Below are 25939 nucleotides of genomic sequence, written 5' to 3'. Positions count from 1 at the left end.
CAGCAATAACAGTACTAGGTTCATATACCAAAGAGAACAAAAAAGGGAAAAGAACCTATATGTACAAAAATATTTTTGTGGTAGCAAAGAATTGGAAATTGAGAGGGAGGCCCATCAATTGGGGAATGGCTGAACAAACTGTGGGATATGATTATGATGAAATACTATTATGCTATAAGAAATGAGCAGAATGCTCAGAAAAACCTTGAAAGATTTTCATGAACTGATACAAAGTGAAATGAACAGAAACAGAAGTAATAGCAATATTGTATGATGATCAATTGTAAATGGCTTAGCTATTCTTAGCAATACAATGATGCAAGACAATTCTGAAGGATTTATGATGAAAAATGCTATCCATCTCCAGAGAAAGAACTGATGGAGTTTGAATGCAGATAAAAGCATACTTTTTAAAACTTTATTGTTATTAGCTTTTTTTTGTCTGTGTTTTCTTCTACAATATGACTAATATGGAAATGTTTTGCATGATTGCACATGTATTACCTATATCTAACTGCTTGCCTTCTCAGGAAAAGAGGAAAGGAATGAGGAAGGGAGAGAAGTTAGGATTCAAAATTTACAAAATGAATGTTAAAATTGTTACATGTAATTGGAAAGATAAAACATCATAAGCTTGCATTTATTTGTGAAGTTTTTATGTCCTAGGACATAATCAATTTTTGAAACAGTACAATTTGGAGCTATGATTTATGTATACTTCTTTCAATTTCCATTCGATAATCACCAAAGTTCTAGTATATCTAATATTTTGAATATTCTATTTAGATCCTTAATTTCTTTCTTATTTAATTTTTGGTTATATTTATCTAGGGCTAATAGGAATAAATTGATATTCCCCCTCTCCTACTATTATAGTTGTGTTGTCTTTTTCTTCTTGTAATTCATTTAGTTCTTTCAAATATTTAGAATCTATGCAATGATTACATGTATATTTTACTGGAATAAAAACTATGTTACCTTTTAGCAAAATGTAGATTCTCTACCTCTTAATTAAATGTATTTTTGCTGTTGCATTGTTTGAAGTAAAATACTACACTACTTTTTTTGTGTTCAATTGAGGCATGGTAGTTTTGTTCCAATCCCTTATTTTAATTCTGTGTGAATAAATCTTTATGTTTCAAGTGTTTTCTTCTTGTAATCAATATTATTTTTGGATTTTGCTTTCTAATACCTTCTGCTAACCTTTTGTTTTATGGGTTAGTCTCATTCACGTTCAGTTATGACAGTTAGCTGTTTATTTGTCTTCAGTCCATTCTCTTATAATTTTTCTTCTCTATACTCCTCACTCTCTGTTTATTTCAAGTAACTACCTTTCTTTTTTTCGGTCATAGATATCAGGTCATCCTATGATTTTTAATTTCTCTCTCTCTGAACTGTTTTCCGACAGTTTTTAAAAATATACCTGACATTTTCCTATATTTTCTTTATTTTAATTATTCTTGTTGTCTCCTTGAGTTATTAATTTCTATTTGGTCCATTCTGATTTTCAGAGTGCCTGATACTAGGGTAAAGTTTTGTACCTCTTCTGTTAAGTTGATGGTCCTTTTTTCAGTTCACTCCTTCACTGCTCTCATTTCTTTAAAAAAAGGTCTGTATATATGTACATATGTATATGTCTATATATGTGTGTATGTGCATTTATGTATGTGTGTGTATATATGTGTGTGTGTGTATATACACACACACACACACACACACACACACTCCTATATCATGTCTTCCTCCTCCTGAATCACTGCCTTGCCATGGTGGAGAGGCTTGCATACCTCAATGAAACTATGAGCCATGCCATACACAGGTACCCAAGATGTATATGCCAATAGCGGAGAGTTTTGACAAAAGGTGATTCACTGGAGAAGGAAATGGCCAATTACACCAGTATCTTTGCCAAGAAAACCCATGGACAGTATTAGAATGATAAAAGACATGACACTGGAAGATGACTCTCTCAGGTCAGAAGTTGTCCAACATATTATTGGAGAAGAACGGAGGACAATCACGAATCGCTCCAGAAAGAATGAAGGGGCTGGGTCAAAGCTGAAAGGAAGCTCATCTGCAGAAGTGTCATGACAAAAGGAAAGTCTGATGCTCTAAAGATTGATATTGCATAGGAGCCTGGCATAGAAGATCTAGAAAACCAAGGAAACTGGATGTGGTCAGACAGGAGATGGAAAGACTGGGTGCCAGTGAATTTATATGTACAATAGGTGAATTTAATTCAGGTGATTATTACATCTACTACTGTGGGCAAGAATCCTTTATGAAGGCTTATAATCAATAAAAGACTAAGAAAAGCAGTACTGGGGTATATTCTCAAAAATGACAGATAATATCTGTTCGAATCCAATAATACAAGTCTATGATCCAATCATTGATGCCAAAGGGGCCAAAGTTGATCAGTTCTATGAAGACCTACAACATCTTCTAGAAATAACATCAACAAAAGATGTCACATTCATCACGGGAGATTGGAATGCTAAAGTAGGAAATCAAAAGATAACTGGAATAACGGACAAATTTGGCCTCGGAATACTAAATGAAGCAGGGCAGAGACTAACAGAATTTTATCAAGATAATTTGCTAGTCATTAGCAAAAATCATAAGCATATTATTGAAAAATTCAGACTTAAATTGATGAGAGTAGAGAAAACCATCAGACCATATAAGCATGACCTAAATAAATTTCCTTATGAATAGGAAGTGGAAGTGATGAATAGATTTAAGGAATTAGATCTGGTCGACAGAGTGCCTGATGAACTATGGACAAAGAAAGCAAAATGGCTATCTGATGAGGATTTCAAAATAGCTGAGGAAAGGAGGAAAGTGAAAGGGAAAGGAAAAAGGGAAAGACATACCCAACTGAATGCAAAATTATAAAGAACAACAATGAAAGATAAGAAAGTTGTTTTTTTAATAAGCAATGCAAAGAAATAGAAGAAAACAAAAAGAGGGAAAGATAAGAGATTTCTTCAGGAAAATTAGAGATATCAAGAGAACATATGCAAAAATGGGCATGATAAAAGATAAAGATGGTAGAGATTTAAGAAAAGTAGAAGAGATTAAGAAGAGGTAGCAAAAATTACATAAGAAAGATCTTAACATCACCGATAACCAGCATGGTGTGTTTACAGATCTAGAGCCAGACATTCTGGAGAATGAAGTCGAATGAGCCTTAGGAAGCACTTTTTAACAATAAAGATTAGTGGAGGTGATGGAATTCTAGCTCAGCTATTTAAAATCCTAAAAGAAAATGCCATTAAAGTGCTGTACTCATTATGCCAGCAAATTTGGAAAACTTAGCAGTGGTCAACAGATCACAAAAGATTAGTTTAGGTCCCATAAGAATGTTCAAATTACTGAACAACTGTGCTCATTTCACACACCAGCAGGGTTATGCTTAAGATTCTGGAAGCCATGCTTCAGCAATATGTGAACCAAGAATTACCAGAAGTGCAGACTGGTCTTCAAAGAGGCAGAGGAACTTGAGACCAAATTGCCAACGACTGCTGGATTATAGAGAAAGCAAGGGAGTTCCAGAAAAAACATCTACTTCTGCTTCATTGACTACACTAAAGCCTCTGATTGTGTGGATCACTACAAAATGCAGCAAGTCCTCAAAGAGATAGGAATACTAGATAATCTTACTTGTTTCCTGAGGAACCTATATACAGGTCAAGAACCAAACATGGAACAGCTGATTAGTTTAAGACTGGGAAAATAATATGATGAGGCCATATGTTGTCACCTTGTTTATTTAACTTATGTGCAGAGTACATCATGTGAAACGGACAATCAAAAGCTGGAATAGGATTTGTTGAGGAAAAATACTGACTCTGGTGGGATAAAGTGAAGAATTAAGAAGCCTCTTGATGAGGATGAAAGAGGAGAGTGGAAAAGCTGGCTTGGAGTTTAATGTTAAAAAAAACTAAGATCATGGCAACTTGGTCCCATTACTTCCTGGCAAACAGAGGGAGAAGAAATGGAAGCTGTGTCAGATTTTATATTCTTGGGCTCAAAGATCACTACAGACAGAGATTATAGCTATGAAATTAAAAGACGCTTGCTTCTTGGAAAGAAAGTTACAGCAAATCTAGGCAGCATACTAAAAAGCAGAGATGACATCACCTTGCTAACAAAAGTCTGTATGGTCACAGCTATGGTTTTTCCAGTAGTCATGTATGACTGTGAGAGCTGGACTATAAAGAAAGCTGAGTGCCACAGAACTGATGCATTCTAATTGTATTTCTAGAGAGGACTTCTGAGAGTCCCTTGGAGAGCAAGGAGATCATATCAGTCAACAATTAAATGATTCAGACTAATCCAAAACAATTATTCAGACTAATCATTGGACAGATGAATATTGCAGCTGAAGCTTAAATACTCTGCCCACATAATAAGAAGTCAGGACTCATTAGAAAAGACTTACATTGGGTAGGACTGAAGACAAAAGGAGTCAGGAAAACCTGAGTTCATATCCAGCCTCAGACACTTGACACTCACTAGCTGTATGACCTTGGGCTGGTCACTTAACCCCAACTGCCTTGCCTTTCCCCCTCCCCAAGAAAAAAAAAAGATTGTAAGTAAAAAGAGAAGGGGATGGCAGAGGATGAGATGGATGTCATCATGGAAGCAAAGAAAATAAGTTTGGACATACTTCAGGATTTAGTGGAGGACAGAAGGGCATGGAATGCTATGGTCCATGGGTCACACAGTTGGACATGACTGGATGAGTAAAGAACAGAATAATTTCTTTGAAGACTTCTAATTGTTCTTGTAGGTAAGCTATTTTTTTTTTTCCTTTGAAGTTGTGTTTCGAGGTGTTTCCTCTTTTGTATTGTATCTTGGTCATCCCTGGCCTCATGAAAGTGCTTTAAAAACCAAACCAAACCCCAAACATTTAACTTTTGTTGTTGAGGTCTCAGGAGTTGAGTTTTAGGTCTCCCTTAGTTTGGGTATCAAATCAAATTGAAGAAGTTTCCTTTGCCCTGGTGGTCTTTATGCTTTTTCCTTTACCATGGGCAATAAAGCTTTCCTCTACTGTGATCAGTTTTAGTTGAAGCCCTTTCTTTTGGATCATGAAAAAAAGGAAGAAGAGGACTTTTCTTTACTCCTTAGTCAAATCCAAGGGTGTCTTGCTCTGGTGGGAGACCTAGTTGAGACCTTTTTCTGAAGAGGAGGGTCTTTTTATTTATTTTACTATGACAAAAGTACTTTTCTTCCACAATCTTTTTTCCCCTTCCTATAATCAACCAACAGCCTGTGTGGAGGAAGCTTTTTTTTTTTCCTTCAGGCTGAGGTTTATTTTTTTTTTTTTAAATCTTGATAAGGTCTGTCAGTTTCATTTTAGTCCCTCAGAGGGTTTCTTATGGCTGAATTCTGAAGCCTTTCGCTTTCATTTCATTTTTTTTGTTTTGTTTTTGTTTGTTTTGCTTTTTGGAGGGCAACTGGGGTTAAGCGACTTGCCCAAGGTCACACAGCTAGTTTTTGTGTTAAGTGTCTGAGGCCGGATCTGAACTCAGGTCCTCCTGACTCCAGGGCCGGTGTTCTATTCACTGTGCCACCTAGCTGCCCCTCACTTTCATTTCTAATGGATTATATTTACCACTTGTTTTAAGAATTGAGTTGGCTAGTAATCTGGTTGTTTAATGGTGGGATAGAGCTGAATTATACTATTTCCCCCTACTCTGCCATCATCTGCCATTTTCTTCCAAATACTATAATCTAAGTTCTCTTGGAGCATGTATTTGGAAATAAAAACATATTATGCATAGCTCTGCAGTTATTCTGAATTTTTAAAAAAAGAGGTACCATTTAATTTATTCAACAAATATCTATTGAATGCCCATTATATGTTAAGTGCTATGGAGTTATGAAAAATAGAGAGATAAGTTCCTTGGCCTAAAGTAGCTCAGAATGAAATTTACAGAATTTGAAAACTAAAAGGGATCACAGGATCACAAATCTAAAAAAACTCTGAGGGACTTCAGAGGCCATCTAGACCACTCCCTCATGTTACAGTTAGTAACCACAACTATGTGAACCCATGTCTCCTCCTTGTTGGACCCTTTGACTCATCATGATGTTCAATGAATAGTTGAGGAAAGTTATTTCTGTAGTTGCATTTGCCATAGAATCTTGTATAATTTTAGCATTTGCATTGCATTTAACATAACATGTTGTTTAAGGAAAACCTAGAAGATTATGCTTTATTATAACAAGTCAACTGCTTTTTAAAAAATCAACAAACAATAGACAACAATAATTATTGGATTTTAAAGCACTTGGATTTTCAAGATAACAAAATGAGCAGAAAATTTCAAAAGAATGGAAAATAATAAGGAAGGTACTTTTATTTAAAGACAAGCTATCAAAAAGACATAGGCAACTCTTAAAATGTTTATTTTCTTATTGCTACAAAATGTTTATAAGATAGTCTATGCAATATATCATGGATAAAAGCTTTTGATAAGACAATATTTTTATGGTAGCCCAAATCTTCCCAGTTACTAAATAAAGATGTGGAAAACTTAAGATCCTACTGTCTAATTGATAACAAAAACAAAACAAAAAACAAATTTTTTTTCCAGACCACTTTTTTTTAGGCTTAAGGAAAATCACAATGTGAAAATATCCATTCATTTACTTAAATTTTATCCTCTCCTAAAGAATAATTGCTGCCAATTTTGTTAACTTTGTAGTAGTACAAATCCCTTAATTCTGAGTAAAATGTCCCAGAGTAAACCACAAAAAACTGAATTGTAGTGTTAGAATTTAATATTAGGGCTCTATGTGATGTCACAAACCCCACAAGCTATGATTATGTACTTTGCGTAGTAATAGGATGAGAGAAAAAAATTATACTGTTATATCTGAAAATGTTTCTCAACATAAACAATCATATCTGTTTAGCTTTTTAGCAGTTTTTTCTCCTTATATTCCTATGTCTCTCTCCAGCATGAATTTCCCTGACATATTTCACTTCCTTCTCCCATATAACTCACTCTCCTCCATCCCTACATTTCCACATGCAATCTCTCCTACTTACTGAATATGTTGCTAAGCAGCTTTGAATAGCTACAATTAATAATGCTTAATTATGGACACTGTGAATCTACGTATGTTTTCCCATTTCAAGGCCTTGACATAGCACCCATTTTTAAAGTGAAATCAAGAAAACAGAGAATGGAATAACACGAATATGGCTGTTAAGAATGGCTAATGGCACTATATATTTTAAAATGGCATTTGTAAGAGGCTTTTACAAATTTTCAAACATTTTAATTGCTACATATGAAAAATAAGGTATCATGTAATTATGCTTACTTTGTGATTATAGGAGTCTGCCACATACAGTAAGTTTCTTTTCTTATTCCAAGCCACTCCAAGTGGGTGCTGAAGCTTTGCATTGATTCCTGATCCATCAATATCCCCAAAAGCAAATAAATTCTTTTTTAGAAAAAGAAAAGGCATTTGTTATTAAATTACTACATTATTTTGGCTAGATATGTAAGACAAATTTAGAAAACAGCTTCATTTATCTAAGCTGAGGCAAAGGAAAGCTATGTTTTTTGTCTAAATAGGGTTGGATACCTAAATCAGAAGACCAGTAGTGCTGACAAAACCTCTAACCTCCATTACCTTTTAATGCTTTCACATTTGGTTGTGGGCATATAAATAACACAGTTGTCAGTCTGCTTTTTGCTACATGACAAAGTGGTTTCTGTATAACCTTTATGGGCCTCAGCTTCTTCATTTGTAAAACAAGGAGGCTGGATCAACTGCCCTTAAGGTCCCTTCTCAGAGAGTTGTCTGGAGGATCAAAAGAAATAATATACATAAAGAGAACGGTGCCTAGAATTTTTGTTCTCTTCCTTATTCCTTTCCACCTCTGAATCTATGATCTTATGATTTCTCTACTGGTCTCTTCATCTTGAATATTTCATGCAATCAATCCTTTATCCTTCCCTCTTCTTTTAATGCTTAGCACTTAAATATAACTGCATATAGCTGTCTGTAGTAGTTGGTTGCATTTGATATGTTTTTGTCATTTATTTGTATATTTCTGTCCTAACTTCTACATTAACTTGAGGGTAAGAATCATGCTTTCTCTTTCTTAAATACACATGACTTGGTAACTTAAAAGCTTAATAAATACTGACCTATGTTCACAATGGTTATAATAAAATTACACATGAAAAATGTAATTTTCCTTACCATGGGATCTCTCTCTCCTCCTACAAGATGTTTCACCGCTCCATCTTTTAGTGAGACAGTTCTGACAGTACTGCTCTCACTGTCTACTACAAATAAGCAGTTCCAAGGTTCTTCGGAAGCCAGAGAAAGACCTGAAGGCTGGGCAAAACCTGCTTTGTGGGGATATGCATTATTTCGATTCTCTTCATTTCCACTTCCAGCAAACCGAAGGCAAGTTCCTTTTGTCAACTCACTAAAGAAAAACAAATTCATAGGTCTGGTATCAAGGTTGATATATTTTATTTTATTTTATTTTTTCAAATGTTTTATTAACTTCTGGTTTACATCATAAGGTTGATATATTTTAAACAATTCAGTTACTAAACAAAATACACGCAAATAATCAAATTAATGAGGATTGTCAAACGAAACTGACAAGTAATAATAACATATACAGTGCCTTGTATTTTGGCATAAAAAACAACACACATGCCATTTTCAATTTTTTTCCCATAATACTTCCTAATTATTAACTATATTCTCTGGAAAATACTCTTTACTTTTCATAAAAGCAAATTGATATATAAAGAACTGAAGCAATTTCCCAAAGATCAAGCAAGGTTTTGGTTGTGAAGGCAAAAAAATTAGGAGACAAAATAACTATAATCACTAGTTAGAAAGTCTTTTTTTCCCAGAAGACCAAGGATGGTTGCAACTCAATCCCACCTCAACTATTCTGACTGTATCTTAGCATCAACATATTTTAGAAATTGGAAGGTACCTTAAAGCTTATCTAATCTACCCCCTTCATTTTACTGATAAACAATACTGATAAATAAAAGTCAGGGAAGTAAGTGATTTAACTAATGTAAGACAGGTAGCAAATAGCAAAGGTAAAATTCAAATCCAAAGGCAAAATTCAAATCCAGGTCTTATGACTCTAAATACATTACCTTTTCCACTATACCACTGCTTCTGTTTTTCTTGATAGTTTAAAGATATAGTTTCATTTTTAACTATGTTTGAATTCTACATATAAGAACAAAAACAGTTAACCTATATGACCTTAAGTCTTAGGTTTTAAGCAGGCTGAAGTATCTTTAATCCATATACATTCAAGTTAAAGTCTGTTATTAAGTAAAAATAAATAAACTAAGCTGTGCCATTATTTTAAGAAAAATGGCTGCAGGTAAATTCACTTTAGCAAAATTATATGTAAACCAAATCTTCTTTAAAATGAGTATTTCAACATTCCATGGAACTCTGGGGTTTGAGAAAGGAGCCCAAGGTGTCATAAGGAAAAAAGCTGAAATATTGAACAAGTCCATAAAACAACAGACTTTTCTACTTTGCTTCCTAGTGTATAAAATAAAATTCAAGATGATGGGAGAAAAGACAGGAAATTTGTCAAAATTGATCATATACCTGAAAAATTGGCTTATTACCATTTACAGAATGAAATCACTGAATAATGCAAGACATGCAATGAACTGTCATTATCTCTGTACAGTGCTTGTAAAATAAGCTATATATAATAATTTTGCTTATTTTTAAAGGGGTTATCAATAACTCCTTATATGTAATTCAGTAAAACAGAGAAATCTGAAGAGATCCGAGGACTTGATAATTGGGTTATGTTTTATGGTTCTTCCTTTCCACAAGATATTTTCCTCCTCTAAACTGATACTACTTATCTAAGCTTTTCTTATGTATTTGTCACATTATATTTTGTATTATAATTCATTTGTATATATGTCATCTGTCTTACTAGACAGTAAACTCCCTAAGGGCAGAGATATTTTATACTTCTTATATATATATATATGTATATATATATATATGTGTGTGTGTGTATATATATATATATATATATATATATATATCTTCCTAAAAGCATAGCATTTTATGCTAGGCAAATAATATACAGAGATGACTAATATGTTGCTGGATTTTTATTTACTATGCTATGTTTGGAAACAAGACAATACAATGAAAAACATTTTCCAATCCTGGATCATTTTCTTCCCAGACCCAACAAAACATATACCTGAGGAGAGGATTCTGGGAAGATGGTGGAATAGGTCAGAAAATTCCAAGCTCTCCAAATTTCCTCCACAAGTAAGACAAAATAGCACCTTAGGGTTAACACAGAGTGGGTAAAAATAAATAAGAGTTGGGGCAGAACAGTGGTCCTCCTGGAACATTTGAAGATCAGAGGTTTGGTCCCTGTGAAGTGTACAAACCCTAGGCTAGTTCCACTGAAACAAGCTCTGGGGCTAGCTGGTTTGGGGGGTAGCCTCAGCCCCAGCTACAGGAATTTTTACCTCCTGAACAGTGTGGGAAGAAAGACGTCTGAACAGGGGATGATAGAGGGAACCTCTGCTGATGAGGAATGCCAGACCTTCAAGCTGTGTTTCAGACACACAGCCCTGGGCTAGAAGGAACCAGAACATGCCTGGTGGGTGCAGAAGCAGTGGGGAGGGGATGCTGCTGACTGTGGGCAATTATAGGACAGCAGAATTCTTGTTTTTGAAGGAGGATCTGAGGCCAGAGGCAACATCCCCCATGCCCCAGGACTATAGGTGATTACAATAAATAAGCTATTATATATATTTTGTTTTTGTTTTTTTTGTTTTTTAAAAAGCAGGCAAAGGAGAAAGAACTCAACCATAGAAAGTTACTATGGAAAAAGAAGACCAGGGTTCATCTTCAGAGGAGGAAATTCAAGCAAAAAAAAAGTCTCTCCTACCCCAAAGAGAATGTCAAATGGTCACCTGCCCAAAAAGAATTCATAGAAGAACTTTTAAAACCTGCCCAAAAAGAATTCATAGAAGAACTTTTAAAAGACTTTAAAAATCAAATGAGAGAGATTGAGGAAATTTTTTTAAAAATAAGAACAATTCAAGAAAAACAAGAAGATTATGAAAAGAAAGTCAACCAACCAGAAAGGGAGATCCAGAATCTTAAGGAAGAAAATGATTCCTTGAAAATTAGAATTGGGCTAAGGGAAGCCAGCAAAGTTGTAGGAGACCAAGAAATAACAAAACAAAATATAAAGAATGAAAAAATAGAGAAAGTGAAACATCTCATAAGAAAAACAAGTGATCTGGAAAACAGATCAAGAAGAGAAAACAAAAGAATAATTGAACTACCTGAAAGCTACGATCAAAAACAGAATCTTGATACAATAATACAAGAAATGATTAAAGAAAGCTGTTCTGAGGTGTTAGAACAAGAGGGGAAATTAGGAATAGAAAAAAATCCATCAATCACCACCTGAAAGAGATCCTACAAGGAATACCTATAGAAGTATCATAGCTAGATTCCAAAACCCCCAGCTCAAGGAGAAAATATTATGAGCAACAAGAAAAAAACAATTCAAATATGGCAGAGCTACAATTAGAATCATATAAGACCTAGAACTGGTTATACTAAAAGACCTAGCAGTGGTTACACTAAAAGACTGCAGGTCTTGGAACAGTATATATTAAAGAGCAAAAGAACTGGGGTTGTAGCCAAAAATTTCATATCCATTAAGCAAATCCCGAACAGAAAAAAAAAAAAAAAAAAGAGAATGGATAGTGGAGGGGGGGGGGGGGGGGGGGCAGATAAAGTAAAAAGTGCACAGCAAGGAAAAAAAAACAAAGGAAGCAAAATAAAAATGGACACCTCTGAACACAACGTACAGTATTTATTACATAGGCTGTCTTAAAATGGAAACTTATTGCTTTGTAGTCTGAAACCTTCCCTATGTTCTGCTGTGCACATGGCAATCCTTTTATTTTTCTTTTCTTACTTTGCACTTAAGCACTAATATTTAAGTTAAAATATGTCTCTTTTTTCTTTTCTTGCTTTGTATTTAAGTTTAAAGTAAATTAATTTTTAAAAAGAAACAAAAAAAATATATACAACTGAGCATCTCCTGGCCTCAACAACTAATACCGTTCTTTTTAAAATGCTATGATTCTTACCACCTATCTGGCATAAACTAACATTAGTAGTAATCAGCATAATAAAGGATCCTTTGTCTTTTAAAAGAAGTCATTATAAAATTTCTTCAAGTAACAACTTTCTGAGTTATCTAAGATTCTTACTTTAAAGAAATTTAATTTATACATAATGCTCTTAAAGTAAGGTCTACCTGTATCCAGTCTTCTTAAAATAAAGGTATTCTGATGAGTTTTTATCTCTCAATTGCACAAACATTACTTAACTACACAACAGTCATCATTACATCCCTCTAAGAATTATTTGGCACATAGCATATAAAGACATTTGCTAAACAAACATGAAATTGTTCCATTAACAGAGAGCAGACAAATATTTAGGGAGCTATTATTAAAAGACATTTGACTTTATACTAGGGTTCAATTTAAGTAGTCAACTGTCTCACTATATTTACATATCCTTAACTAGCTCAGTTAATCCACTCATCACCCTCCTTGTCACTCTTCTTGATCCTGCCATTGCTGGTAAGAGCCTACCATATATAACTGACTTCAAATACCCAACAGGTTTGAAAGCTGTCTTCCTTTTACAATATCTGTGTGTGTGTACACACATGTATACATACACATATAAATATATGTGTCTATACCTACATACATACATATACACACACACACACACACATAGGATAGATTTAGTGTGGGGGGGATTTCCACCTCAAATCAATACCACTAGTGCTTCTGGAAAGAGTCCATTAATTGTTTTATGGCTCCATTTACCAGACTTCCCAGACTGAAACACTTTTAACTTTCATTTATTTTCATTCATTTATTATCTGCTCTTCCCACATCTCCCAAATGAATGTTAGAAAAAATTTTAAGTCATAACAAATAAGCACAGTCCAACAAAACAAATTCCCACACTTGCCATTTCCAAAAACATATATCTCATTCTTCATTTTCAGTCCTTTATTTAGAAGTGTGCTTTACCAGTCCACTGTCAAGCTGACTTATCTTTAATCACAAAGTATAAAGACTTTGAAAGTTGTTTTTTTTTTAATAATGTTGTTGCATACATTTTTCACCTAGTTATGCTTACTTCACTGCATTAGTTCATAAAAGTTTTCCCAGTTTCCTGTGAAACTGTCCATATTTCTTACAGTACTTCATTGGTATTTCGTCACAAATTCATATACCATAATTTGTTTAAGCCATTCCTTAATAGGGAGCAATCCCTTAATTTCCAGAAAAAGGTTGGTATAAATACTTTTGTACATATGAATTCTTTTTCTTTGACATTATTGGGGTAGAGGCCTAGTAACTGTATTGCTGGGTGCAAGATGGGCAGTTTAATGACTTTGTGGGCAAGTGTCAATACTGCTTTCCAGAATGGCTGGACCAGTTCATAGCTCCACCAACAGTATATCAATATGCCTATTTTACTGAAGTTATTCCACCATTTGTTATTTTTGTTTCATCATCTTTGCCAATCTAATGGATGAAAGATAAAAACTCAAGAGTTGTTTTAATCTGAATTTCTCTAATCATTACTGACTGAAGTATTATTTTCAAATGGTTGTTGACAGTTTTTATTTCTTCCCTTGAAAACTGCGTGTTCATATCCTTTTATCATTTATCTATTAAGTTCCTTATATATTATAGATATGAGACCTTTAATGGAGAAACTTGCTCCTGAGACTCTAGACTGTGAAACACCCTTTCCTGGCCACTACTCACGTATATGTATAGTCCCTTCCCCTTGAGGGTAGAGGCTGTCTCACTTTTGTATTTATGTCTCCAAGATTTAGCATACTGCTTGGCACATAGTAAGAATTTAAAAACTGCATTTCTAATTCAATAAACATTTATTAAACTCATACTACGCGCCAGTTACCATGCTAAGCCTTAAAGATACAAATCCAAAAGTAAGATAGCACCTAGCCCCAAGGTGCTGACATTCTAATAATAACTGATATTCTAATAACATATTAAGGACAAGAAAACAAAACATGTTAAAAAATAAATACAAAGTGCCTGGGAAAAACTTGGGACAGAGAAGTTGGGGTATGGAAAAACTGAAAATGTAAAAAAGCTATTTTAAAATGAGGATATATCTTTAGAGTGCATTATTTATAAAATAATTTGTAACCAAAACTAATAATGATACAATGTATTAAAAAACTGCTCTATACACAATTTTTCCAGGAAACATCAACATTTTCACTTCAGAAAAAGGATAATTATACTATATAGGAAAATAATGTGATGCAATCATCTCTATATAACATAACTTTTTTCACCCTAGGTTGTCTTCTTACCAGTGCTCAGGAAGGCACACTTACATTAGTGCGTACACACACACACACACACACACACACACACACACACTCACTCTTTCTTCCCATCACTTCAAGCTATCATCCTATATCTCTCATCCCTTTCCCAGAAATTCCTAGAAAAAGCTATCTGTAATTGTTGCCTCCACATTCTCTCCTCTCGCTACCTCTTTGAACCTTTCTAATATGGCTCCTGACTTCATCACAAGTAAAACTATTATCTACAAAGTTGTCAAAGATGCATTAATTGACAAATCTGACTGTTTTCTCAGTCCTCATCTTTTATGATGTGTTCGCTCCATTTGTCACTCCTGAATACCCTAATTCCTAAATATTTTTTCCTCTCTAGGTTTTTGTGACCTCTTCTGGTTCTCATCTATTCTTCTCCATCTTTGCTGGATAATCATCCTACCATATACTTTAATTGTCAATGTTTCCCCTTCCATCCACACCCCACCTCCCTAGGGCACTGCTCTAGGTCCTATTCTTTCTTAATATTGTCTTTCTGTAACCTCATCATTCCTCACAGATTTCATTACTATGTCTATGCGGAACACTCCCAGATATATGTATCCAGCCTCAGTCTCTGCCTTGAGCTTCAGTCCCATATTACCAACTTGTTTATTATATATTTTAAATTGGATGTCCCAGAGATATTTTAAACTAAATATATCTAAAACAGAATTTATCATCTTTGCTCCTCCACCCCAAATCTTCTTGTCTTCCAATTTTCCCTAATTCTATTAAAGATGTCACCACATATTCTAAGTCTCCTAGGTTTGGAACAGTCAGTCAGTAAACATTTATTGAACCCCTATTATGTGCTAGGCACCATGCTAAATGCCAGGGATACAAAAAGAGGAAAAAAAAGACAGTCCCTGCCCTCAAAAAGTTCATAATTTGATGGAGAAGACAACAAGTAATCAAATAAGTACAAACAAGTTATATACAGCATAAACAGGAAGTAAATAAGAAAGGGAAGGAACTAGAATTAAGGGGTTGGGAAAGATTTCCTGTAATAGATGGGATTTTAGTTAGAACTTAAAGGATACCAGCAAAATGAGGAGGGAGAGCTTTAGAGGTATGGAGGACAGCCAGAGAAAATGGTCAGAGCCAAGAGATGGAGTGACATTTTCCCCTACTTTTAATTTTAATGCGCTTTCTCTCATCCTGTAGGGTATCTAATTAGTTGCCAAATCTTGCCATTTCCACCTTCACATTTCTTGCATCCGATTCTCTCTCTTTACTCACATACCTATAATTTTAATTCAGGCCTAGATTATTACAAAAAAACCTCTTAAATGGTCTTCCTGACCCAAGTCCCTGTCTCTCTAACTCATCCTTCAACCCTGTCATAGTGAAATTTCCTTGAGCAATGCTATCTACTCAATAAACTCCAATGACTCTTTATTGCTTCTCAATAAAATAGTTTCACTATTTAAGTCCTTCACAATCAGTTCCCAACCTAACCTTCCAGACTCAATGGACATTACCACAAATTCCATACTCTGTGATCCAGCCAAACTGACCTTCACTTACTAATACACAATAATCCATCTCCCCTCTTCATGCATTTGTACTGGCTTCCCTCCATGCCTGGAATGTGCTACCTCCTTATTTCTATCTCAAAGAATCCCCCTCTTTCCTTCAAGATACAACTCAAGCACTACTTTGATTTATCCTTTGAACTGCTCGAGTCTCCTCTACCCCAACTACTTCGAATTTAATCACTTTGCGTATTTATTCTGTCTATACTTTCATATGTCCTTGTCTCATTAGAATGTAAGGCTCCTTTGCTTATAGCAATTATGTTACTGATTATACTTGAATTCCTATTAATGAGAACAATGCCTAGCAAATAGGATGTGCTGCATAAATGTTTGTTGATAACATAAAACATAACTGTAAAGGTGAACTAGTTTTAAAAACAACATATAAATATATTCCAAAGCTAAATATACATAATGTTTGGCATTATGATTTCTCATTAGTCTGAACTTTTTGGAGGGGGGAGGGCAGGGCAATTGGGTTTAAGTGACACGGCTAGTAAGTAAGTGCTAAATGTCTGAGGCCAAATTTGAATTCAGATCCTCCTGATTTCAGGGCTGCTGCTCTACTCACTGCGCCACCTAGCTACCTAGTATAGTGTTTCTTTAATCCATGCCTTTGCATTAGCTATCCCCTTTGCCTTATTTCCCTGGTTTACTCCAAGACACAGCTCAAACCTCACCTTCGACAATAGGCCTTCCCTGCCCTTGCAGATCACTCTCCTCTACTCTGTACATCTCTTCTATGTACCCAGCTTTTTACATGCTATGTCTCCCCCGACATTCCCATTAGAACACATGCTCCTTGAGATCAAGGACTGGTTTTGGGGTTTTTTTTTGCCTTTCTTCATACTCCAGCACTTCACACAGTACTTGACACACAGTAAGAGCTTAATAAGTGCTTGGTGATTAACTGATTTACTTTTTAACTTTATCAGTGTTGAGCATAAGGCTGTATTTGTAGTAGGTGCTGAACTAGTAATCTCATACTATTTTTCACTCACTTTTTCACTCATAATTAAGTGAACTTTATATATAACAAGAGCAATTACCCTATTATTTTACTATGGACAACTTGAATGAAAAGGCAATGGAGAAAAAGTAGTACATTAAAAACTTTTTTCCAATGGATAAAAATCACTATAGCAGTCTTATGTTCTTTCTGGTGATTAAACATCCCGTCATTCATTCATCAAACACTGGGCGTCAGGCATTGTACTCCAATACTGTCATAGCGGGTTTTAAGGGAGAAGATTTTTAAACCATCTAGAGAGACACTCTGTAACTTACCTTTTCTTTGGTAGTCTCCCATCATCCAACAGAAGTGCCCAGATTTGATGAGTCCCTGCCATAGCTATCCATAGAATATCATCTCTACAGACCTCTGAAAGTTTAAGAAAAGAAATAAAAGGTAGTATATATTTCTCAGAAACAAAATTAATTTGATGGTTTTAAATTGAGAGAATGTAGTAATCTGCTTTTAGGGCATCCCAATTAGACTTTGGTAGTGGGAAATAAAATGTTTGAAAATTTACTTTATAACTTCCATGTGAGACACATTTTTTTTTAACACATTTCATTTCATATTGCACTGATCTGATACATTTACAGATTATTCTAAGAAATGATCTGTCACCCCTTATTTATGATTATAGCCTTAAAAAAGATTTATTTAATGTGTAGAGAAAACAGGCTAATTTCTGCCAAAAAAGATTTGCCAATGAAATAACATTAGATAAATACCAAAATTTTATGCTTCTACAATGTGAACTTTGAACAATTTCCAAGGACAGACCTTTGTGTTTTAATAGTTTAAGCAATATGTACTCCTATCAGTTGGATTTTAGGCTTAAGACACTCATTCAAAGAATGTATTTGAAAACAAACTGTTTCTAATAACTAGTTGTATTAAGAAGATTGTAATAAGCCATTTACATTAGAGAACTCAGTAAAAGAGAAGAAAAGATTATACTGTTTTTCTACTAATTAAAAATTTAAATAGTTAACTCTCTATTATTCTGTTTTCTAACTTTTAATAGCAGTTACAAATCTATTCTTTACAATAAAAGCCAAGTCAATTTAATTTTTTAAAAAAAGGCAAAAGAACAAAAAAAACTTTCTAAAATGTACTCTACTTGGGATATATTTAAATATGTAATAGTTGTAAGTCCACTCTAATACTGTGTTCAAAGGTAATTTAAATGAAAATTTTCACACTAAAGTAAACTGGACTAAATTTGTCACTTTATAAATAAATTCATGAGTAGATCAAAGTTTTGATTTCATAATAAATTTTTTAAGCTGCAATTCTGTGGCATTAAATATATATGCACATATGTGTATGTGTGTGTGTGTGTATAATTCACATTAAATTCATATACTATCAACCATCTGGGTAATATCACAAATACAAAGAATCATCATAAAAAATATGATCAGTTCTAGAATTCCAACCCAGGACTTGTTTAGGTTGATGAATATGTCATGTTGCCCATGATATTTTTTACCTAATGCAGACATGTTTCACCTTCTGCCTAAGCCATCTTCTTGCCATCCACCCTGTCTTCTAATGTAACCTTCTGGACCACTGGACTCTCCCATTTTCCCTGCTGCTGAACACTAAATACCACTAGAGATCTTACCCTATGGTCTATGTGCTAGAACTCCTGACCAAAGTCCACATTATTTTCTGCGTTACATGGCTCAACATATACATCTACAGCCAACAGTGCTTCAAATTTCATTCTGGCTGTCTTATCATCTACTTTACTGCCATGCAAATGCCCCTTTTCCTCAATCTTCTTCCAGCACTGGAAGCACAGGCAAATAAATAGTGCCACTGTTAAGGGAAAAGACATGTCAGTCACCTCTCCTATGGCTTCCTTCACCCTCTTACGACTTTTCCAAACCAAAACATTTCATTCTTGTTCATTATTTGCCTCTCTGTTAGAATGTAAAGCTCCTTGAGGGCAGGGACTATTTCATTTCTCTATTTATACCCAGTGTTTTAACATAGTTAAGTGTTCAATAAATGTTTTTTCACTCATTCATTCAACCAGAAGCAAAACTAGTTAGGAGATGATCATTTTTGGTGATGCTTGAAAATAACTTTTAAAATTAAAGATTAAAGTTAAATCAATTCAAATTTTCATCTAACCATATAGCCTAAAGAAAACTATCTGGTAAAGGAAATGGAGTCACAAAGAATCAGACATGATTGAAAAACGACTGGACAACAACAACAAAAAAAGAAAACTAAAGAAATTAAGAAATTATGTAAAAGGAAATTAATATGCAATCCTTTAAAACTTTCTGGAAAAAAATGGTTAGAATGAAAATGTTTATTTAAAAAACTGAAAGAAGTCAGATTGAATATAATTAATTACTGTAATTAGCCATAATTACTGGCAATAAACTTACAAGATCAATATGTTGGATAAATGAAATCCTAGTTTTTCAGAATATCAAAAAATCGCACATTTAAAGTTTTTAAATATTTTAAATTCACCTTTCAATTTCTATGAAACTACTAGTCTCTAAACTTATTCCTATGCATTCAACAAGTTTACAGAACACTTCTGAGAGAGATGTACAACAAAGGATTCTTCCTCTTTAGATTATAACATGAAGGGCAATGTTAATATAATAAATAAGCAGATTATATTTAATACTTATGATATATTTTAAAAAGACAGTTTGGAACTTAAAATGTAACAAAAAATTAGGTTAAATTAAAAAAAAAGATGACATACTTCTGGACAATGCCTTATACTCATATAATGATTTTTCTCCCTTATGGTATGTTATAGCCCTTTACAAAAGTGGATTCCTCATTTTTCCCATCTTTCCAAAAGGAACTACAGTATTTACTATGAAAATACAGTTACTTCTAGGTCATAATATAATGATTCTTTAAAAGAAAAACAAGATAAAATACAATACATGATGCTGCAGAGATGTTAAATACTTCATTTCTCTTTTATTTAGTTGAAACACAAAGTGATGGTATAATGTGCTTCCTTTCCTAAAACTGAAAAATTGTAGGTGGGGCCCAAAGTATCTCACTCAAATTTGAATTTAGTACAAAAAGAGAAATCTTTGTGGGATACATAGAGATATATATCCTAATTACTTCAAAAAGTGACAGAATCACCTATAAATTTACAATAATTTTATTTTTTAGATATCAGAACATGATAATTAATTAAACATATTAAGTACATACTATTTGCAAAGCATTGAAGATAAATTTACAATGTAACTGTAAGGAGAGAAAATGAGCATTATAAATAACTATAATATAAAAGGAAAGTATGCAAAGTAATTTGAGGTGAGAGAAAACACTTTCAAGTGCTAACTGGAAGAGAATCAAGGAAGCATTTCTAGAGATGGTGCTGGTTGAGGTGGGCCTCACACAAAGACTTCAACAGGTGGAGATTAGGGAGGGGCTGAGATGTAGGAAACTCTTCATTCCAGTTAATTGCTGGGAGCAAAGGTACAGAGATGGGAGAGAGCAGAACAATAAATAGGGATGGATTATGGTTCAGGTTAGCTTGAGTATATGAATGGGAATAATGTGAAATAGTGGGTCTTTGATGCCAGGATTAATGGGCTATATTAGGTAGGCAATAGCAAATGAAATAAAGGTTCCTGAGCACAGGAACAACTTCATTGGAGTGGTAACTTAGGAAGATTACTTAGACAGATATGACAGATAAACTAAGGGACTAGACAGGACACAGAAGTCTGTAACAACATATTTTTGCAAGAAGAGATGGGGGGGGCAGGATTAGCACAGTGACAGCAGAAATGTAAGGATATATATATATGAAATATTTTCAACATAAATTTGATATGAGTTGGTAACTGAAAGGGCATGAGGGGGCATGGGAGATAAAAGGGGTCAGAGATAACTTTAAAGTTATGACTCTAGGTGGTTAGTTCATATTGGGTTTGATGAACTATCCAGCAGGCTGCTGGAGATCTGGGCTAGAAGTCAGGGAAGAGAATTAGGCTGAGATGTAATCACTTGTACTATTAAAGTCATGAGAATGGATAAAAACACTAAAGGAGAAATGAGGGTCAAGAACAGAATTTTGAGGGATAGCCACATACAAGAGGGCAGAAGGATGAAGAGTCAGCAAAGAAGGCAGGAGTGACTGAGGAGTTAGAAGAACTATGAGAGTACAGAATTATAGAAGCTACTAGAAGAAAAGGGTATTATGTAGGAGTAGATGAGAACAAAGGCCATAGGATTTGGAGATGAAACTATTAGTGTCCTTACTGACAGCAGTCTGAAGAACACTGTGGAAAATAAAGACAGACTGCAAAGGAGTGAGGATGAAGTGGATGGTGATAAAGTGCGGGTACTACTCTTTCTAGGAAGTTAAAGAGGGATACAATAATAGCATGAGCTGTTAAACAGGTCAAGAGAAGTCCCCTCCCCCATTCCCAGGATGGGGAAATCTGTACATATATATAGGCTGAGAGAAAAGAAATGGTTAAGAAGGAAGGAATGAGAGAGAGAGACAGAGAGAAAGAGACAGAGAGAGAGAGAGAGACAGAGAGAGACAGAGAGACAGAGAGAGAGAGACAGAGAGAGAGAGAGACACAGAGAGAGAGAGACAGAGAGAGAGAGAGAGACAGAGAGAGAGAGAGAGAGTAGATGTTTCATGGAGCAAGGTCACAGGGTTTGGTTTGAATGATTCAAGTGGAAGTATACCTTTGAGAAGATGGGGTAGTGCCGTCGGATGAAAGAATAAAAGATGTCACTGAGAGTTTAGGAGACTAGCTGAAAGAATGCAGGCCTTAATCTTTTCAGTAAAGTGGGAAATAAGTTTATCTGTTGAGAACCTAAAAATCAATAAAATAAAGACAGGGAACAAGTCTTAATTGGTTTAAAAAAATGACCAGTATTGATAGTGTATTCTAAACCTATTAAAACCACATTCATAAGGGCAATCTAAAGATGCTTACAGTACAATGTGAAATAAAGCAGTACTAATACTAGTTTCAAATAAAGGAATAGCTAATCAATTTTCTATATCCAATGAATTTTTAATCTTATTTTTATTGATTATATTTACATAATACTCATATTTAATACATTCTTCCTCCCTCATAAGCCATTTCCTGTTACAAAGATTAAAAAAAGGGGGAAAAAGGCAGTTCAGCAAATCTGACCAACACATCAACTGTGTCTGATAGTACATGTAATATTCCACACTTACTACCCTCCTACCACTGCAAAGAGGAACAATATGCATTTTCTCAGTGCTACTCCACAGTTAAACTTGGTCATTATAATTATAGCGTTCAATTGCTTCTGTTGGTTTTTCGTGTACATCAGTCATTGCGCATATTGTTTTTAAAGTTCTGATTTCTTCACTCTGAATCAGTTCATGGTAGTTTTTCCCATGCTTCTATAAAGGCTTCATAATTGTCATTACTTATGTTGCAATAATATTCCATTATGTTAATGTACCACAATTTACTTAACTACTCCACAATCAAAGGACACCTTTGTTTCCAGTTCTTTGCTACTACAAAAGTACTATTCTGGATATTTTGGTGTACTAGGATCTTTCTTTCTAACTGATGCCTTTGGCCTATAGCAGTGGATCTCTTTATCAAAGATTGTTGTCCCCTGAATTTTTAATGAGGAACCATTTTAGGTGAGATATTTTCATTCTTTACATTATTTGACAATTTTTTGAACTTTGGGCTCCCACCCTTGTGACTTCTGGCTTTGATTTTTTCCCATTATTTTCTAACAGCTCTTTGGCTTTTCCTTCATAATTTGTCTTGACTACTGTCCACATGTATGTCAGATAAGCATAAATCTTGCATGAAGTTCTCTTCAAAAAGATTTCTGGTTTTTCCTTAGCAAACTTCAGGGTCAAGAAAGACAGCTGGTGAACATTCACCTTATCTTGCCAAGTCTTAGGCCTACCATACTACTTCCTGACCATCTCAATGCCACACTGCTTGTATCTTCCCTATTGTAATGGGAATGTAAATTTTTAAGATCTTCCCTGCCCCTAGGCTAAAGTGCATCTGGAGGCTGGGATGGGAGGCTTGTTTTTCAGTAGATACTTTTTGATTGGCCAGTGGGTCCAGAAGGTTGTTACATTCTCTGACCCAGGAGAAGGCTATATAAGCCCTGATGTGTAGCTTTGTTTTGGGGGCTCACTTTGAGAAGTGTTCTGTGATTTGATCAGATGAGACTCTGGGAAGCCATTGTTGAGAGCCCCCCAGCTTTGAAAAACCCAGATGTTGTTTTGGGGCTCACTTTGAGAAGTGTTCTGTGATTTGATCAGAAGAGACTCTAGGAAGCCGTTGTTGAGAGCCCCCCGGCTTTGAAAAACCCAGATGTTGATTTGGTATGGATGTAATGGTTGGACAGTTTGGAAACCTGTTTACTTGATCTGTTTCTCTGTCTTGATAATTCTGTCTGTCTGAAGTTCAGGGTGCTGACCTTTTTCCCCTGAAGTAGGTAAAGGATACATATTTGACTGATTAAAGTAAGCTTGTTAACCCATTTTGAGTTGCTTTCCTTTATCAAAGCAGATCTAAGAACCTGTGTTGGCAGCCACCCCGGGGTGCTTGTTGATACACCTATCTACTTTCCAACTCTAGTTTGTAGAATAGCAATCAAATCAATTATCATCATTTCTGGGAGAGACATTTCAGTTATTTATCTAAAAACTCCAATGTATTTGGACTTTGTCCAAAACATGTCTTACCAGACCACAATTCCTCTATATGTGTTGTGCTCCTCTACTAGAATGTAAGCTCCATGAAGGCAAGTACTAACTTACTTGCTTGTATTTACATCCCAGGGCTTGGCAGATAGTGAGTGTTTAATAAATGATATTCATTCATTCATTCACTCATTCACTGTATAACCAAACAACTTATTCAAAAATCAAGATCTGTTTCAAATAATTAACTTATAGCATTTCCATATGAATTTGATAAAAAACCTTGATAAAACAATGGGTTTGATCTTTATAATGTTTATGAAAATTAACAAGCTGGTAATACGTAATAATACTGTTGAAAGGTAGATTTCAGAATCAAAATCATAATGTTATATCATTGAGCTAGGGTAATATTTTAGTTCCTTTAAGCAAGAATGCGGCTATTGAGGCGGGCCAGGAAGGCGCAGCACTCAGAGGCAGGTCGAGAAGGCGTGGTGGGCAGAGGCAGGCAGGGAGGAGGCCTGATCAACAAGGGGGGGCAAGTCGTCCCACCAACCACAAAGGCCACTACCAGGCCTATCAACAAAGGGCTGAGCTTGCAAAGAGCAACGTAAGAATCAAATGCAGGGCCCCTGTCCAGGACAGCAAATACTCCTGGGGCTACCACTTCATAGCTCAGAAATTAAAAAAAAAAAGCCCCTATCAGGACCTTCAAGGACCAGGATGACAGAGTGAACCCAGCCTGCTCCAACCCCCCTCCCTCACCCTGAAAACATAGTAACTACTGCCCCAGGGCAAAACCCTCAACAGTAAACCCTAGAGGAAGGGAGTGGCTAGGGCCCTGCTTCAAAATGGGCAGAAAGCAGATTACAAAGACTCTAGAGTCCTACTATCCTCAGAGGGAGGAACCAAACTCAGAGGGAGACAATGGGGACTCCATACCCACAGCTGAAACATCAACAGAGAAGGGGTCCCAAGCACAGAAAGCTCTCCTACATGAGCTCAAAAGGAACTTTGAAAACCAAATGAGAGAGATAGAAGACAAAATGAATCATTCTTTCAAAATCAAAATTGCAGAATTAGAAAAACATTATAATGAAGAAAACAGCTCCTTAAAAAGAAAAGTGTATGATATGGAAAAGGAGCTCCAAAAACTAACCAAGGAAAATGATTTGCTGAAAACTAGAATCAACCAAATTGAAACAAATAACTCTGAGGAACCAAGAATTAGTCAAACAAAACAACAAGAATGAAAAATTAGAAAAAGAGATAAAATATCTCAAAGGAAAAATAACTGACCCAGAAAACAGATCTAGGAGAGAGAATCTGAGAATCATAGGCCTACCAGAAAATCATGATTAAAAAATGATCCTGGACAACATTCTCCAAGAGCTCATTAAGGAAAATTGCCCTGAGATACTAGAACCTGAGGATAAAATAGAAATCAAGAGAATCCACCGGACACCTCCTGAAAGAGATCCCAAACTGAAAAGTCCTCGAAATGTTGTGGCCAAACTCAAAAACTACCAGGTAAAAGAGAAAATACTTCAAGTGATCAGAAAGAAACAATTCAAATAGTGAGGAACCACAGTGAGGATAGCACAGGATTTGGCAGCCCCTACACTGAAAGATCGGAGGCAGTGGAATACAATTTTCCGCAAGGCAAAAGAGCTCAGGTTACAACCAAGGATCACCTACCCAGCGAGACTAAGCATATTCTTCCAGGCAAAGAGATGGTCATTCAACAATATAAAAGATTTCCAGATTTCCTGATGAAAAAGCCAGAGCTCAATGGAAAATTCAACCTCCAAATACGAGATGCAAGAGTGACACAGAAAGGTAAACAAGGAAAACACACACACACACATATACACACCATTATTTAATAAGAGCAAACTGTTTATAGACAAGTAGAAGTATGAGTATAAATTACACAAAATGACTATTTAAAAAATCTTATTAAGGGCTACTAAGGGACTGCAATGGAGGAAGAGGAATGAATGAAGTGGAAAAGGGTAAATTATGTCACACAAAGAGGCATAAAAACAATATAGCAGAGGAAAAGAAGGGAGGGAGATGAATATTATATGAGCTTTTCCCTCATTGGTTCTGGTGCAAGGAGGGAATAACAAGCAGTTAAGGATAGGACTCTATGGAGAAGAGACACAAAACATATCATATTAGAGGGAAAG

General features: G+C 35.1%; 1 protein-coding gene across 1 annotated transcript in view; it reads right to left on the bottom strand.

The window, feature by feature from the left end:
* Positions 1-25939, bottom strand: part of NHLRC2 (NHL repeat containing 2) — an 84979-nt gene that overhangs the window by 18334 nt on the left and 40706 nt on the right. The window contains exons 6-8 of the mRNA XM_069099019.1: positions 17335-17428; positions 8236-8467; positions 7345-7467 (exon numbers count right to left, since the gene is read on the bottom strand). Coding sequence (XP_068955120.1) covers positions 7345-7467; positions 8236-8467; positions 17335-17428 — 449 coding nt within the window. The remainder of the gene's footprint in view (positions 1-7344; positions 7468-8235; positions 8468-17334; positions 17429-25939) is intronic.

This window comes from Petaurus breviceps, unplaced genomic scaffold (genome assembly GCF_028583685.1).
Source record: "Petaurus breviceps papuanus isolate PSGF00001 unplaced genomic scaffold, PetGlider_PUasm1.0 37, whole genome shotgun sequence".
NCBI classification, from domain to species: Eukaryota; Metazoa; Chordata; class Mammalia; order Diprotodontia; family Petauridae; genus Petaurus; species Petaurus breviceps.
Note: the sequence above shows the minus strand (reverse complement) of the source record. Positions and strands in the feature narration are given on the sequence as shown.